We start from the raw sequence: 18,272 nt of genomic DNA on the forward strand, positions 1-18,272 counted from the left end.
TTTATTTATGTAAGTGTAAGGACAGCACTAAATTGCAGGAGTAACATCAAGGTAATATTTTAACTTCATGTGAGAATACTTCTAATGAGTAATAACAACAAAGCATTGTGAAAAAATGAAAGTTGCCAACATGTCTTTTTTCAGTGGACAATGGCTTGACTCACAAAGTAATTGTCTTTCTTAACGTATATACTAAGCCAATTCTTTACTCAGTGCTATACATCGTTAAGTAGCTGAAGATTTATGGGATGTGTGAAGTTTGTCAGACAAACTGGTCAGTGATTATGCAGTTTCGTACTTTAAACAAATTTCAAAACAATGGTTGTCGTTTATGGCCTCACAGTGAGCTCCTTGGTGGTAAATCCTACTCAACTGCTTCATCCTGGTTTAAAATGCTTTATTCAAATACGGAGTTGAGCCCTCAATAAAATTTTAGACTGACCCGCCATCTAGTGGTTAAAAGAGGCGCTGCATTTAATTTCCACATTGACCCTGCCAACAAGTCTGCGATTGAAATCAGGACAAACAATGCAGGAAAACGGATGGGAACATTAGAAACTACCTAAAAGCCTTTTATTTTTAAGATGAATTTTTAAAAAAGGGCAATATGTTGTACTGGATGTCACTGTCAGTGGTCCATCTTTATGCTAGATTAGCTTAATGTAAGGAACACATTAACTTTAAAAGACACAATATACAGTTAATATACCAATTAACCAAAGTAAACAAATAAAAAAGTAAAGTAAGTAAAGTAAAAAAATATAAAAATGTTGTTGATCTTATCTAAAATACTTATCTTCTCAGCGGTTGAGGAGGTGCAGCAGTATATCTCACCTGTCACTGGGCAAGGGGCTTGCTAGACCCTGGGACGGCACAGGTTAGCAGTGCATGACAGGGCCACACACAGAGACAGAAAGCATTCACACTTATGTACAGGCAATTTAGAGTCACCAACTGTATGTCTTAACTGCTGGATGAAACCAGAGTACCCAGAGAAATCCCAAGCCAGCTAGGAAGAATATGCAAACTCAGAAACGTCACGGTCGGCAGGTGGATTTGAAACAGGGATCTACATTAATATAATTAATTGCTGAAGGAAAATATGACTGAATTAAATCTGATGAGGAAACTGACATCCCTGTGTATTTTTCAGCTTTCCAGGGTCTTAGAAACATTGCTTTATTAAAACCAGATATTCAAATACCAGATAACTTAAAGTCAAATGTTAACTCCAATATGAATTGTTAAAAAAGCATAAATTGTGTATGATTTACGGATGACTTACGGATTGACAGTATAATACAGTATACACATAGTCTAATGACTTGGAAAGTTGTAGTCTTAGACTTACAACTTTCCACATTGCAACAGAACCCAATGTTGTGGAATCCAATTTTACAGATCTCAGGTGTCAGCAGCAGGTGGGGGCGGCTATAGCTCAGTTGGTAAAGGCAGTTGCTTACGGACTACAGGGTGAGTGGTTCGATCCCCGGCCCTGGCTATATGTCGAAGTGTCCCTGGGCAAGACACTAAACCCCTAACAGCTCATTCCCCCTCCCCAGCGATGCAGTGCCGGTCCAAGCCTGGTAGAAATTGGGGATGGTTGCATCAGGAAGGGCATCCGGCGTAAAAACTGTGCCGAATCAACATGCGGACCATGATCCGCTGTGGCGACCCCGAACTCACAGGATAAGCCGAAAGGAGAGTAGTGGTGCATCAGGAAGGGCATCTGGCGTAAAAACTGTGCCAAATCAACATGCGGACAATGATCCGCTGTGGCGACCCTGAACTCACGGGATAAGCCGAAAGGAGAGTAGTAGTAGGTGTCAGTAGCAGATGTCTGCTACTAACTGTCAGTCACCCATGCAGAGAACTGAGCATCCTTTACTCAAGACCCTCAGGGTGATCCTGTAATATAGGAAGTATTCACATCCTTTACTGAAGTAGTACTAATACCAGTATAAAATTTAACATTTCAATTGCAAAAAGTATTGCATACATTGCACACTACAAGTAAGTAGTGTGTAAGTATGATCAGAAAAATTATTTTAAGCATCAAAAAGTCTCAATAAAGAGACTTTTACTGTAAATCTTTTGCTATTATATATTATATTACTGGCTTCTTATTTTAACTAATATAAACACGTTTAGACAACAACAAATTTATAATTTTACTATGGATTCATCTGTTGATAGAAGCACCAGATAGGCATCTAACCCCCCCTGTGACCCTGTAGAGTAACCAAGCAGGCCTGTACTGGGATGGATGGAATAATGTGCAATCCTTTTTTTAAATATATAAAAATATATGTAAATCTCAATTATCCAGATTCCACTATGACACATTTGAATATCTGGTTTTGTCAACCATTAATAATTGTAATGATTAAATTCATACAAGAAAACATGCACAGCGAATATTTGTTGTGATCTTTATATGTTTTACATGTAAAATCTTGATTTTGCTTTGTAGTTTTATCTGTCAAATAACTGGAGAGAGTACGGATTTTACATGTAAAAGACATGTAAGCTACTTCGCAGGCCAACCCACGGCCTGAAGGACTACAAACACACAGACATTACCAGATAATAAAACCCTTTTGAGCGCACTAACCAGGCCCCACACCGTACTTCTCCTTTAAGCGCCCAAAAAGCCCCGGGCCTGACGTCAGCACTAAACCCTGCTCCGGCTGGGTGTCCGTCTGTCGGAAAGAAGTGTGTTTAGTGTGCTACTGGGCTCCGAGTTTTCCCCCTCTGTGGCGTTTCTTCCGGCGGTACTGTTGTTTCTTTAACTCGAGTTTTTAGGTTTTTAATTCAGAAACAGAACTGCGTAACCGGTTTATGGGATGTTTTATAAAAGTTCCCGAAGTGCTCTTTGAGGAACCGGTGGACGGCGAACACCACCGGAGATGGATAAGCTAACCGATAGCTGAGTTGTTAGCCGAGAATCACAGGTCAAGAATAGGGTCGAGCTAGCATGCTAGCGCTCAGCTAGTTTAACATTTTATCGGCTAACCGAGGGACTTTGTTAACGGTAACGTCGGGCACACTGCCGGTTATTTCTCGGGCCTGACTGCTACACAGTGAACAGTTTGTCAAAGGCCAGATACCCAGGAAGAAGGCTCCTTCTGTGGTATAAGGAAGGGGCAGAGGAGTGTCGTTGAGTGTTCAGCTATCAGCTCAGACTAAGAGCATGCTGTCCAACACACAGAATCAACCACTGTTCCCAAACCCAGCGGGGCAACAGAACCCGGCGGGGCAGCAGAACCCGACGGGCCAGTTCCTTCCCTTCCACGCCAGACCGAACTTACTGATCAAGAAAAACGCCATAACAGACGACTACAAGGTGACCAGTCAGGTGCTGGGACTGGGCATCAATGGCAAGGTGCTCGAAATCTTTCAGAAGAAGACCGGGGACAAGTATGCGCTGAAGGTACGTTGTGTGTGTTCAGTAAACTGCGGGGTAATCAACACTGTGGAGTCAGAGGAAGGCTGAGGCTCAGGCAGGGTCCCCTGGATCAAAATTGAGCCCCATTGTTTTTAAATTGATATACTGCAGGTTTTGTGTCCAATTGTGGCTTTGTAAAGTTGTCAATTCGACAACAATTTAGATGAACGGTGAAAAACAGTAAATACAGTAAATGAGTATATTTTATTACTTACTTTCACAGCTGTCCACATAAATCTCTTTTGACTAAAACAAAGTCACTGTTAGAGCTAATTAAGTGTGAATCTTCTTTTCCTTTCGGGTGTCCCCTTTCAAGGGTCGCCATCTGCCCCCATCTAACCCTGTCCTCTGCATCCTCTGCTAGTGTGAATATGGTGTCTTAGTCCTCTTTGATATATGCTTGGGCACCTTTTAAGTTTTGTCTCTCAAAACATTATAGAAGACACCACACACAGCTTTTGGAAAATTTGATAGGCTTTTCTTCTCAAATTTGTCAAACTTTATTATATGTATTATATGTGCCCCCTATGCCACAAGTCCAACTGAGATTTGTGGAGAGTAGAGTCCACAGTGTGTCACATAACTGTTTCATATTTATATTGTTTCTCAATCGGCTCAAGCATTTTTGGATTATGTGTTGCAAATGATTTGCATATTATCTGCATCCTGCATTTACTCTGATAAAATAAAACTGATAGGAAAATATTGCTTGATAGTTTTAACCCTCCATTTCTGGCCCTATTTTGAATACTCCTCTGCACCAGGAAATTATGGAAGACATAGATTTATCTGATAAGGCTGTAACAGGAAGTATTTTCTAGAGATTCTTTTCTGCCTGTCAATGATTGATAAAGGACAAACGTCACAACAGCCATCCCCACACAGGTGACCAAAACATGACCTAGTAAAGCCTTGTATTACGGTAGGCTAATTCAGTTATTTGTTGTCCTCGTAGATGAGCCTCTAGTGTGTAATTTGTTGACAAAACCCTTGCATAAATTCTTCCCTGCAACTTGGGAACATTCTGAGTGGTTGTTCAAAATCAAATTCAGTCTAAATTACTGGGCCACAGCTTTGTTTAAGTGCGTTTGTTTGCTCATGAATATAATCATCCTACAACCTGCTTTCTCTTGTGTTGTATGTTGATGAGCCATTCATAAGTAGTATTAAATGCCAGTTAAAGTATTAAAGTCAGATTATGCTCTATATTAAGTTGTTATGCCATATTTAGTGTATTTTTACAAAGCCTCTACCAGTCCTCACATTTTATTTGACAGCATTAATGCTTAGTAATAAAACAATAAGGAAAAACAGATCCCACAGAAGCAATAAAAAAAAAAGTTGTAATTTTTGATATTTGGACCAACTCTCCCAAAAATATTTTGTTGAAACACTGTCATTACAGTCAAACCTTGGCAAAAGACTAGGAATTTTTAGAGGAGAAAGACCACAAATCACAGGAGACCTGGAAAAGGTTTGGGGTTCTAAACCTGTATTGAAGATGTTTGCAGTAGGTACAATGTCATAATCTGTCACAGGTAGATGGATAGTGGATATAACATATAGGAAAAAAACTGTCATGGTGCTCAGACCAGAGTCTCTGCTAACAGTGGCAACCAGAGAGAAATATGTTTGTCAGGGGGAAATACTATTTAAACAGTTATGGACTGGTGTAAAGATTTCATTGTTAAGTTAAATCTATCAAAGTTGCACTAATGTCTCTGAAGACCTAACTACTCCATGTGCTCAAAACATACCACATATTTCAGGCTACATTGTGGAAACTTTGACTACTATGATGGACAACACACAAGGAAAATATCACACAACTTAGAAGAGTTTGCCAAACAGGCGGTGTTAGGTCCTTTTGATTTCAAAATAAAGGTTAGTTTTTGAGTGATTTGAGAATGTACTCACTAATAAAATGCAGTAAGGCTAATAGAGTAGAGGACAAGAACTTATGTTTTATTCAGAAGTTCAGTTGCCAAAATCATATAACACAAACTACTCACAGGAACTTGCTACTCCTCAACTGCAGTTCTTGGTCATTATCGTAAAACAAATGTTGCTTGACTGCAGCAAAATTGTTGTCATTCATGCAAAGATAAAAATGCAATAAATGTTGATGGTTACAGATTTCTCAGAGACACAAGTCTGTGTGTTTAATATTTCAGTGTTTGTGCTTCTCGACAGGTCATCTATAAGGGTATCTCTGAACTTCCTCTCTGTGAGAGGTGGAAATAGTCTCTCTAAGATAACTGTATATGTAAACACACTTGATTTAAAGGCCACTTAGTGACAAACAATATGATTAGAAATGTCTTCTATATACTATCGTTCACCTCTTCCAATTCTTGTTTTATTGAAGCTGGCAAGCTTCAATGACATCTTCCCATGCTGTTTCAAGTCTGTAACCACACCATTTGATGCCTTCAGTGAATGACCTAATGGCCTTGTTGTTTCCTTCACTGACGTCAGCTGAGTCAGCCCTGTCTCATCTGTCATAATAGTCTAGTTAGACACCAAAACAAGGAATCTGCCAGCTGGCCCAAGGTCAATTCACCATGTAAAACCTATGCCTGCCTCTTGAGCCAAGTTATATGCTAATGATACAGCTGAATCAGCTCTATGTTTGTGGGAGAGAAATGTATCTCTAAATATAAAATTTATTGTACTCCCTACTGATGCTGTATGCTTAACGTTAATACGTTAAACAGAATCAGTAGCTTTTGCTGTGTGGCATCTGCCCGACAGAAAACTGTGTCTTTCTGTGTTCTTTGGTCTGCCTTGTTACACACAAACATACACACTTTTACAGGGTGTGAAGCATCTGCAGGTGTCCTTTTACTGATACTACATTTATATGCACAGAAGAAAGCAGGTTATTGGGAGCATTCAGGTTAAGGTCACATTGTGGCCTAAGGACTGTGTTAGTGTGGCTATGTTGCCATAGCATTCATATGAAAAAAAGAGAAAAATTGTTCAGTTTTGATAACCTTTTAATGGGCATAACAAATGTCAAAACACATTTGGGCAGTCACTTTGGATCTTCTGATGCTTCCATTTATGTTTTAAACCTTTGCGGTAGAAATTAGTACACTATTACATCATGTACCTTACTAATACAGAGTGGGGAAAAAAACGTTCAGTGTGATAATGACAAACAAATGGGTCTTTATACAGTGTAGGGGTTTCACAATGCTGGAATTTCTAACTTTGATACAGTACCTTGAAAATTTTTACCACTTACATTACCAAAGGGGGAAAAAAACACTGAATCGAGAGCAAAGAAAAGATTTATATAATAAGGATACACAGTGACCTGATCAATGTATATGTACTCTATAGGCCCCACAGATTAAATCTATTACAGGTTCTGAGGTAGGCTCAACGTGTGTTGTTTTTAATGCAGGTTGATTATTATCAGCCTCTTTCTGATCCTTCAAATTTTTTGTCAGATAACTTTAAAAATAACCAGATTATCTTACTATTATCTTATTATCTTACATTCTGTTTACTATTTTATTTTTGCTTTAGCTGAGTAGCCATTTCAAGGTAATTATAGATGCATTTGGAAAATAGTCTATCCTCCAACATGCACCCAAATATTTAGCTGTCAAGGTCGGAGACTCTTCAGATATCTAAATTGCATATCCCTTTGAAATGTTACTGACTTAAGTTTAATGAATGTTCTAATGAATACAAAATTATTTAACTGCAATACTGCAATAAACCCAAAGTCAAGTTATTAGTTTACATTTAGCTTTAACATAAATTGAGAATTTGTTCATCAGAACAATATCAGTGATCCGTCACTTAAGCCTATTTACACATCGGCCAGCATTAAGTTGGTAGAGTAGCCCTCCACAAATCCCAGCTTTTTGGTTTGAATTCCTCTTAGTCAGGAGTTGACGAGTTCTAGGAGTAGTAAGTAACATCATGGATACGGAGCTGTCAAACAGTTTCCCATGGTAATCAATAAAGTATATGTAAACGAAAATTGCATTGTGTTTACTTGTGGACACTAAATGTTTAAGCAATGAAAAGAAAAGTATATATTGCAGGTTAACTACCTTTCTGACGTAACCTTATTTTTCAGCTATGGTTGGTTTGAATTTAAATTGATTAGGATTTGTTAACCTCTTTTTGTTATAACTCCTTTCCTCAATTAAGGAGATTTTTTGTTGGCCTGATGTGGAAGATTTCTGGTTTTAGTAAAAAGTTAGCAAGAACTATGGGGCGGCTGTAGCTCAGTTGGTAAAGGAAGTCGTCCATGGACCGCAGAGTGAGTGGTTATCATAGTGTGTATATATAGCCATATATACATATAGCCAGACCTGGCTATATGTCGAGGTGTCCCTGGGCAAGACACTGAACCCCTAACAGCCCATTCCCCTCCCCAGCTGTGCAGTGCCGGTCCAAGCCCGGTAGAAATTGGGGAGAGTTGCGTCAGGAAGGGCATCCGGCATAAAAAAAATGCCAAATCAACATGTGGACAATGATCCGCTGTGGCGACCCTGAACTCACAGGATAAGTCGAAAGGACACAAAAAAAAAAAAAAAGTAAAATGTTAGCAAGAACTATCTTACTAATATAGCTTATCAAATAAACCAAGATGCGGTGATGCTGGCTAAAAAACAAACACGTTACAGTGATGTTCTCTCAAAATAGGCATTCACACCACTTACTCACTTAGTTTTGCTTTGTCCGGAAAGGAGGTCTGTGACATGAGTGTCATTAAGCCAATGTAGACATAGACAGAATGACTAAATGCTTTGGCCACATTTCAGTCGTTAAAGTAGCTTTTCCTGAAGTTGTAAAGGTATTCAAATCTCTGCGGTGAAGTGAGCACACCTGTAATGGATTGGCTAAGAAAAGAGGAAGTAGGTCCATTGCCAAATGGCAGTTTGTTTTTTCTTGATCACAGCCTTTGGATTTATCACATTTCCTTTACACCTGGTAAGAAGCAGAAGAATCCAGACTCTTGTTAAAATGTGTATTTAACAAAATTTTGTCCCAACAAAAAAAAACCTTCTTTATTTGGTGATTACATTCACATGTCTAATTCAAGGAGAAACACAGAGTTAAAGAGATAAAGAACCAGGCCCATGCTTCAATTTATGATATGGTTGAAGAAAGGAAGAAAAAAGAGGGATGGAGGGGAAGGAAGTGTATTTATTTATTTGTTGTTGTTGGTTGCCTTGTTTTGTTTTTGTTGTGGGCTGTTTCTCTAACCCTTCTGTCTATCATTAGCCTACTGTTATGAGCCTGGCTTCCCTTTTTTTTCTTTTTCTTTTTTATTAGTCATTGTAATGGAGTACCTCGATTATATTGAAATGTTGTATAATAATAATAATAATGACATCAATAATAATAATAACAATAATAAGGATGATAATAATAAAAATGTCAATTTCATCTTTGTAAATTACCATTTATCTGTATTATACTCACAATTACACTCTTGAAATGCTCATGGCGAGATTTCAGCATTTTACAGACATTTCTAAAATTCTGTCGTCACTTTGTCATTATGGGGTACTGTAGATTAATGAGAAAAGAAAAATCTATTCTATCAACTGTAGTATCAGACTGCAACATAACAAAAATGAAGGGGGGTCTGAAAACTTTCCAAATGCACTATAAATCATTTTTGGGTTTCTTTTAAAATTTGTTTTGTTTGTCAATATTAAAGCCAAATTGGGAGACACCACTTGCAATGCAAATGCAATAACACTATATTTACTTATTTATTTGTCACAAAGAGATAAGCTGAAGTACGAGCACCTATTGATGAACATTTGTATATGTTGGAAGCAGCTTTGACATAATATGATTTACTGGTTTGCTATTTATATTATCAGTAATGTGGTACAGATGCCACCAACTCCTTTGCATGTACATAGTTTTTTCTTTTACTGTTGACTTCCTTTCTGTTGAGGGACGTGTTTTCAAAGGATGTGGTATTGTGGTTGGGATAGGTTCACTCAAGCCAACTGGTCTGTGATATAAAGTTGACCGTCATACTGGCGGACTACTTCTTTATGAATGACTATAAATACTTCCTGTGCAATTGATTGACATAACTTTTATTTTAAAACAAATATCATTGCTGTATGTATGCTTACAGCATAATATCATGCTGTGTGCTGGAACCTTTTTTCTACAACTGTTTTGTCTTTCGACCTTTTTTCATCTTAGGTCTTGTGAGCAGTTTCTAATAATAACCAATGTCGTTGAATAGTGCTGAATGGTGTAAATGGTAAAGGGAAGTGAATCTTTTACTCTCTTCCAGAGTTCATTCATTTAACGTGCTACAAGCTCTGTTGCTCTTGTGTGAATATTAGCCAAAAGACAGAAAATAAATAAATATATACTGTGTGTGTGTTTGTGTGTGTGTGTATATATATCTATATATATATCTATATATATCTATATATATATAGATATATATATCTATATATATCTATATATATATAGATAGATAGATAGATCTATATATATATATATAGATAGATATATATAGATATATATATATCTATATATATCTATATATATATATATCTATAGATAGATATAGATAGATATATATATATATATATATATATATCTATATATCTATATATCTATATATATATATATAGATATATATATATAGATATATATATAGATATATATATATATATAGATATATATATAGATATATAGATATATATATATAGATATATATATATATATATAGATATATATATATATATATATATATAGATATATATATATATATATATATATAGATAGATAGATAGATAGATATATAGATATATATAGATATATATAGATATATATAGATATATATAGATATATATATAGAGATATAGATATATATATAGATATATAGATATATATATATATATAGATATATAGATATATATATATATATCTCCACAAACACTACATTGAAGTTAACTTTAGTGTTGAGTGTACATAAAAAAGCAAACAAAGCATACATTTCACAAAGTTTCGACACTAAATATATTTTAATCACCTAATTTATTCAACTGGCTGTTTTGTCAGTGATGTCTATAGTGTCTGAAAAGTGAAAAAGCAACTGGATCTGCTTTTAAATTAAAGAAATATTTTGACAAGTTGCTTAAATAAGCTTACTAAGGGAGGCTTTTAAAAAAGCTTATTTGCTTTCTTGCCCAGACTTGAATAAGAAAACCGAGTACGCTGTCATTTCTACACAACTGGTTAGATTAGTAGAAACATTTGAAACAGGAGAAAATGGGTGGTTCATGATATATCAAAATCCTGTTCACTAATTACCACATCTTGTTTATTTAATCAGAACAAAGAGGGAAGTGTAAAATGTCCGTGTACTTTTAAGGGATATTATTTGTCAGACCACAACTTAAGAGGGAACTTCCTAATGGCTTGTTCCAAACACAAGTTTTAGTATAGTTGCCTGGTTTTGGGCTTCACTAATTACTAATACAGTCAATAAGAATATGCCTGTGCCTTTAGTATCTATTTGATTTCTTTAGCAATACCTGTATGTTTTTCTGTCAACTCCAGCTCCTTTTTTTTTTTTTTGTGTGTGTTTCTGTTTCATGTATGTCCTCCAGCATTCAGGAAGTGAGGCAGCTGCTTATGTGTGTCTGACAGATCTAGTCCCCTGTCATTTCCTTCCCTATGTTAGTTTTTTAAACAAATGTCTGGTTTGCTAAGACGCCTCCTAGCTAAACATACGCACTTGCAACTTATTTTATCTATTAAATCTATGTTTTTACACACCTTGTTTGGCACAAGCAGGCAGGTCTGACTGTCTCAACAGAGAGTGGAGTGGAGCTATGGATATTTGTGTCAGTTAATATTGACTAATCTTACAGATTACCTTCCTCCGACTGTGGTGCAGGAAGGTAGAGTGGTCATTCACCAATCCCCCAGTTGCTGTTTCAATCCCCAGCTCCTCCGGTCACATGTCAAAATGTGCTTGAGCAATACACTGAACCCCAACTTAGTTGCTCCCGGGGAGTGTTGGCCACCGGGAAATGTCAATCTCAAGCACCAAATCAGTGTTTGAGATTGTGAGTGCAAACAGCTGAATAAGAAGCAGTGATTGCCAATAGGTAGAAAAGCGCTATATAAGTGCTGACTAATCTAAGAACTCAGCAGGAATACTTTTTGGTATTTCCCTCTTGCCTTTTTCTTCATGATGTGATATCATACAGATTGTTATACAGCACAAACCTGCTAAGCTTGAAACATATTCCTCCATTTGTGTCTTTACCTACTTTGTGACACAGTGGGTGATTTTAATTTTGACCCAAGGATGAACTGATCAAATTTTTGTTGTCCAGAGAGGAAAGGTTAAGGTCACTTTGACCTCACGTGTAGTGTATAATACCTGTTAAAGAAGCATAAATCTGGAGCACAGTGAATCTCCCATTAATTTTTGCCATGTGTTAATATAAAAAGCGTAATTAATGCAATAAAGCTACCGCTGTATGTACAATAACATTCTGCCGAACATAGTTTTTTAAAAATGGACCAAGTTCATGTATTGGGTGGAGCATCAGGTTGGGATATGGAATCGAATCCAACCCCACCAGTTGTGGCCCCTCCCAGCCACCAAGGGTTAGTTTTGGGCCAGTGCAGAGCCCAGATAAAAATGGGAGGTTGCAGCAGGATGGGCATCCAGCCTAAAAACTCATGCCAAATAAACGCGTGGAACATGTTCTGCTGTGGCAACCCCTGAAGGGACAAGATGAAAGCTGTTGTTCTTTGACCAAGTTCTCGCAGTCTCTCTGAGAGAAAACAGGCCCTCCAGGCTCTCTCTGCCTTGCAGTGAATCACATCAGAGAGAAGACTGATTTCTATATTCTTTTTTATTTTTTTATTTATTTTTATTTTTTTCCAGGGCAGGCCTATTTTTCATTTCACAAATATTTTATAATCAAAGGAGAAGGTGTCTATGAGTCTGGGATTTTGAAGTAGAAATTAATTCACTCATTTGTCAAGTTTGAGGTTCACCTAATCCAAGTCTATCTAATGGATTAATCCTACAGTAAATCCTCTATCATGAAGGTGAAAACTTTTTTCAATGGAAAAATATCAAGGTGCTGGAAGATAACAATAAACATAAAAATAGCATAAGCTCTTGAAAACATTAAAATTCAAGACGGTAATGTATAATTGCTTAATGTGCATAACAGTCATGTAAATGTCTGAATATGTTTGAAATAAACAAAGTTTAAATAATCCCCCCCCCCCCCCCCAAAACAATTTGAAAGGACTGTAACTTTTTTTTTTTTTTTTTTTTTTTTTGTAATACAGTATACTTGCGAATTTTGTTAACATAGTGTCGATGGCTCTTGTATCCTTACAAATAAGAATGTTATAAATTGTTTTTACAAGTATTTCATCAACAGGTTCTTTGTTTAAGAGAGGTTACAATCTTCTTTTATTATTATAACAAAAAATGTGATGCTGCAAACAGCATTTAATTGAATTCAGATGGAGATCAGTGAGCTTAATTTAATATTAAATTATGACAAAACTTAACTAATGGCATTTACAAAAAGTAAAACTTAAATCTCTAAAATAGTATTGGCAGCTTTTAATAGGGCTGCTTAATTATGGGAAGACATTTAATCAAGTATTTTTTACAATATTGTAATTATTTGACGTCAGGCAAACATATAAGCATGTGTCTCCAAAGAAACAGTTGACATTATTGTCATACTTCCAGAGAAATGCTACAATGGCAGCAGAACAACAAATGAAAAATATCATATGAATTGAATTCATTTGATGCATCCCCCAGAGCTAGATGCAGTTTGTCACAGTGCCCTCACATTTATCACTGCTAACTCCCCGTTGCAAGTTGTATTTTTTTTGTAGGATGGCCATCACTTGATGTACCTACATAAACTCATTAGCTGGCTTTCATATACAAGGCCATCCTAAAGTCCTATTGATAAACATGTTTGTGGCTTCACAGAGTACCTAATGAACAAGCCGTTCACACATAGTCTCCTCCTGTGGTAGATTATTGTTCAACACTTTTTGACAGTCTAAGAAGATTTTCTGATCGAGTCAGGCATAACCTATCACAACTGTATTATTTACCTTCTCAGTGATATTTTTCCTAGTTTAACTATATCAACCCTGGTGTCTTACTTGGCTCATGATTGCAGGTGGAGGATGGGGCCTTTCCAGCTTACCCCTATCTCACCTCCCACTATCCTGCGCTGGGCTCAGGATCTTTTGTTTTGGCTAGAGGAAGTGTATTGTGTGCCCATCTGCCCTGTCATCTCCCTCTGTCTCTGCAAGCTTCACTGTTTAGCCTCAAAAGGCCAACAGCAGATGGGGGGCATTTCATTCACACAAGCACAAGCAGAGAAGTGACAGGGGTGGTTTCTTATCCACATATACAATCCTGAACAACATCTTAAGACTGGGGGAAAAATTACGAGTATACACATTTCACACTGGTGGATTGTAACCAGTTTGTAAGTAGTGCTTCAAAATGCCAAAAGATGAAACAGGAGCTAGAGACATAAAATAGAGAAACTGCATTTAAACTGAAACTGGCTGTTCGTCAGCTGAAAGAATTTCACGTGCACTGAGCTGGAAGATCTGACGGGCTCTCCATGAAGACACACGCCAATCCTTGACCCAAATTAAGGACCATACAAATGCTTCCTTCAGCCTAATAAGACAGCTTCTGCAAGATAAGGGCTTAGAGAACAAAAACCATGTTCAAAGAACAAGTTTCTTCCCGCGCCACAAACTTCATTTTGCCATTTGGACTTTGCAAGGGAGCATCAAACATCAGACATTGAACGGTGGATGAAAGTTTTATTCTCTGACAAGAAAAATTTCAACTGGATGGTCCTGATGGCTTCCAACAGTACTGGCATGACAGAGGGAGCCCACTGGAGATGTTTTCCACATGGCAGAGTGAAGGAAGCTCCATCATGATCTATGGAGCTGTTTCCTTAAATGGGAAAATGGAGCTTCAGGTTGTGTAGGGGTGTCAAATGGTAGCTGGCTATGTGGATATGTTCCAGCGGGCTTCCCTCTTGAATGAGGGACCTCGTCTGAGCAGACTGGGTCTTAACAGGACAACACTGCAGTTCAGCCCGCCTGATTAAGGACCTCTTCCAGGAGAAGAATGTCACTCTTTAGACCATCCTGCATGTTCCACTGATCTAAATCCCATTGAGAACATGAAGGGATGAATAGGAAGGCAAGTTTACAAAAACAGATGCCAGTTTCACACCATGTATGCCTTTCGTGAAGCCATCTTCAATACATGGAGCAACATTCCCACAAGCCTTCTGGAAAGAGTTGAATCAAACATGGCAAAAAAATGTTTAAAATGATCAACAAGAATGGTGGGGATACTCACTACTGAGTCCTATTTAGACACTTTTAGTTCTGTTTTGGGCTATGGTCTTAAACTTTTGATCAGCTGATGAACAGCCGGTTTCAGTTTAAATGCAGTTTTCAATAAATTGCCAAATCTCTATTTTATGTCTCTAGCTCCTGTTTCTTTTTGCTTTTTGAAGCACTACTTGCGACCTGATTACAAAAAGGAATACATGTATTTTTTCCCTGGTCTTAAGGGCTAAGGGATTGTTTTCATATCATTTGTTCAGGATTGTACAATTGCAAGTGTTAAAAGATAGTGTGAAATCTTTGATGGGATATCTGCTATATTGAGATGTGCTACTTGGAATGTGATCCTTTGCCCATATATCAACCTTGTAGGATCTCTTTAAATGTTGAACATCATAATAGTGACAGACATCAGAGCAACACTGATCAAGTAATCTTGTATAAGTTGCCTTATGCATCATGGGGCAAATCAAAAAATTATACTTAGTAGGTGTGATGCCAAAGAGTTACATATTTGATGATTTTAATTATAGGAGTCTAAATTTTTCCCTACAACTCTCAATCAAATAGTGACAAAATTTAGTTATAAAACTACATTTTAAATTGGATGGAGTTGCTAAATGTCTGATTTACCATAGAATGGTGCTTCTCCAAATAAATTAGGATATAGCATATCTTGGCCTTTTAGAAAATCAACCTATTATTATTTCTGTTAATAAAAAGATGAAAAGGGCTGTGTTTCTATCTCTAGGTGGGGGGAAAAAACTCCTCATTCCTCCATCGTTTAGGTCTAAGCTCACTCTCCTCCTGATTCTCTTGCTTTTCGGTAACTACTACACTGCAGGCTGAGCTTCTGTACATACTTACAGTATGTACAGGAGGTACAACATTGTAAAGTATAGCACCAAGAGCAGCTGTTCAACAATAGCAAAAAAGTAAGGCCTATTATTGTAATTGCTTGGCTCTGAACACTTCCAAAACACAGGTGAGCTACAGTCTTTACTATGATTGAATGTGATAACAGTGCACTGTTACAGAGCAGTGGTTGCTGACAGGTGGCTAATGATTCTATTAAAAACACTTTCACTTTCTGTTACTTTCTCTCAACATGATGCCTGCACACAAAGACCAGCAAAGAATAGAGGGGACATATGGCATTTCCATATTACGGCAACAGTAACGTGATTACTTCTCTCTGCTTTTCAGTAGTCCTCTTGGTTGTCTAGCAAAACGAATGCATATGCAGGCATTTCCAAAGAAATGATGAGAGCTGAAATTATTGTTTTAACTGTTTTTTTAATTTTTATTTTATTTAAGGCATTTTGATGCCCCAAACTAAAAGTTCATATTTATTATTTCAATCGCCCAGCCCCAACTACGAGGCTAGTAGCTACCCATGATTACCCATGAAAGTCAACTAATGTTGACTTTGAAATGTTGTTAACTGATGTAGGCTAAAAATACTGCCTACAAGTGCTTTACAGATGCACATGGAGCTGTGAGGTAGTGTATATTTCCAAATTTTTAACATACAAATTAAATTTTTTATTTTTGATCTACTGCTCGATCTCCTTGATTCTTATGGAAAGTGATACAAGGTTCGTAGACCTCTTCTGAAATTTGAATTTCTGATTTTCTAATTTTGGAAAAATTTTGACTACTATCAGTTTTCAGTGTGTTTTCAATGGTGAAAGTAACTCAGAATTACAGCATTTCAGTTCCACCCCGTGGTTTGTGTCCACGGGTTCATGTGTTCATTGGGGCCCTTTTCACTCTGCTGTGTGATGTAGGAAGTAAAACCCACCCTTGTTTGTTCTGTCCCAAAGGGTGGTTGAAGTGTACTGTGTGTTCAGTGATGAGATAAAGCAAAGAGTAATACAGCACTGCACCAAATCTGCTCTTCCTGGTAACAAAGACATGTTTTTTATTGCCAAGTCCTCAGACACATGCTTCTCACATGAACAATTCATGTGGTTGGAACATGCCAACCCATTGATTGAGTGAGTAGTTAATGCTAGGTCTAATAATCTTATCTCCTGTTTGTCCAATTTTTCCTGTCTGTCCATATCTATGTTTTTGGTTTGGTTACTTGCCTTTGGTAACTTCTTTTTAAGCCTTTTTTTTTTATCTTAGGTTGTTTATTAGAAATGCACTGATACCTCAGTTTCCTAGCCTATTACATGGTTAAGTACATGCATTTGACTATGATACTTGCAATGTGGCGTACTGCTGTTATGAGTGCTGTTAGGGATGAATCCCTCTTACATGAACAGTATCATCCTGTATTCTACCAGCTGATTGTGAAGACTTGGTAGCTGTCAGCTCTTATAATTTTTTTACATTGTCAGCCAAGTTTTTTTTTTTTGTACTGCATGAGTCCTTACTCAGACAAATCCATATGGCAGCCTGGCATTATATGTTCTGAATTAAAATCGTGCATCATATGCAGCTGTATTTAACTGATGCTGATAATATGATTCTATTACTATGTTGAACAAATAGGCGTATTTTTGCACCTTTATATTATTAGAATTTGTTATTGGTATTCCTATTACTAGTCAAAACTGGCAAACAAATTTGAAGTGATCAACAGGTCTATATCGCTATAAGGTACAGCCCAAACATTTAATTACAAAACAGAACAACGTTATTGACCAGGGCCATGTTGACAGTGATTCATAAAAACATTCATTAGAACAGAGAACTTTATGTTTTTGGTTAGGTTGACTTCCTATTTTTAGCCATGGTAGGTTTGAGATATGACCCTTTTTAGGTTGAAGTGTGGTCTGGTTGAGCTGGGTGGGGAGCTCTTACTGGCCTGAGTGAAAGAACACAGACAATGGCAGGTTCAGGAAGAGGTGTAAGGACAGCACATTCAACTTGTTTATATGTAGAACCAGGTTACAATTGTCTTCCTTTAGTCAACTGATTTTAATGTCAGATGTTGTGAAGAGGTTACGTTTTCTCGAGTAAGCAGATTTCTTCACTGTCATGCCTGGAAACTAGGTCTCAATCGTACTTCCTCAGTTTATTCAGTGTAAACAAGATAAGTTCTCAGATTTAAATCTTGTTGGACATGTTTCAGTGTACAACCACGCAGTAATCTTAAATGATAAGATCCAGCTTTTCTAATCCAGTTGTCAAGTGGCCCTAAAGAATTGACATGATAACCTAATCCAGGAATAAATCATCGACCACTGCTCATCTGATCTTGGATATGTTAGGCCAGATTTGTGCCTTATGATTCTGGAGAAACCTAATTTACAACCCCAATTCAAAAAAAGTTGAGACATTGTGTAAAACAAATAGAAACAGAATGATTTGCACGTCTCATCAACTCATATTTTATTCAAAATAGAATTTAGGCAACATATCAGATGTTAAAACTGAGACATTTTATTATCTCATGGAAAATATT

The 18,272-nt window shown here is 37.0% G+C and overlaps 1 protein-coding gene across 1 annotated transcript in view; it reads left to right on the forward strand.

Annotated features, from left to right (window-relative positions):
* Positions 1-2,680: 2,680 nt before the first annotated feature.
* Positions 2,681-18,272, forward strand: part of mapkapk2a (MAPK activated protein kinase 2a) — a 31,628-nt gene continuing 16,036 nt past the window's right edge. Inside the window, exon 1 of the mRNA XM_067503752.1 lies at positions 2,681-3,433. Coding sequence (XP_067359853.1) covers positions 3,194-3,433 — 240 coding nt within the window. The 5' untranslated portion in view covers positions 2,681-3,193. The remainder of the gene's footprint in view (positions 3,434-18,272) is intronic.

Source organism: Channa argus, chromosome 5 (assembly GCF_033026475.1).
Source record: "Channa argus isolate prfri chromosome 5, Channa argus male v1.0, whole genome shotgun sequence".
NCBI classification, from domain to species: Eukaryota; Metazoa; Chordata; class Actinopteri; order Anabantiformes; family Channidae; genus Channa; species Channa argus.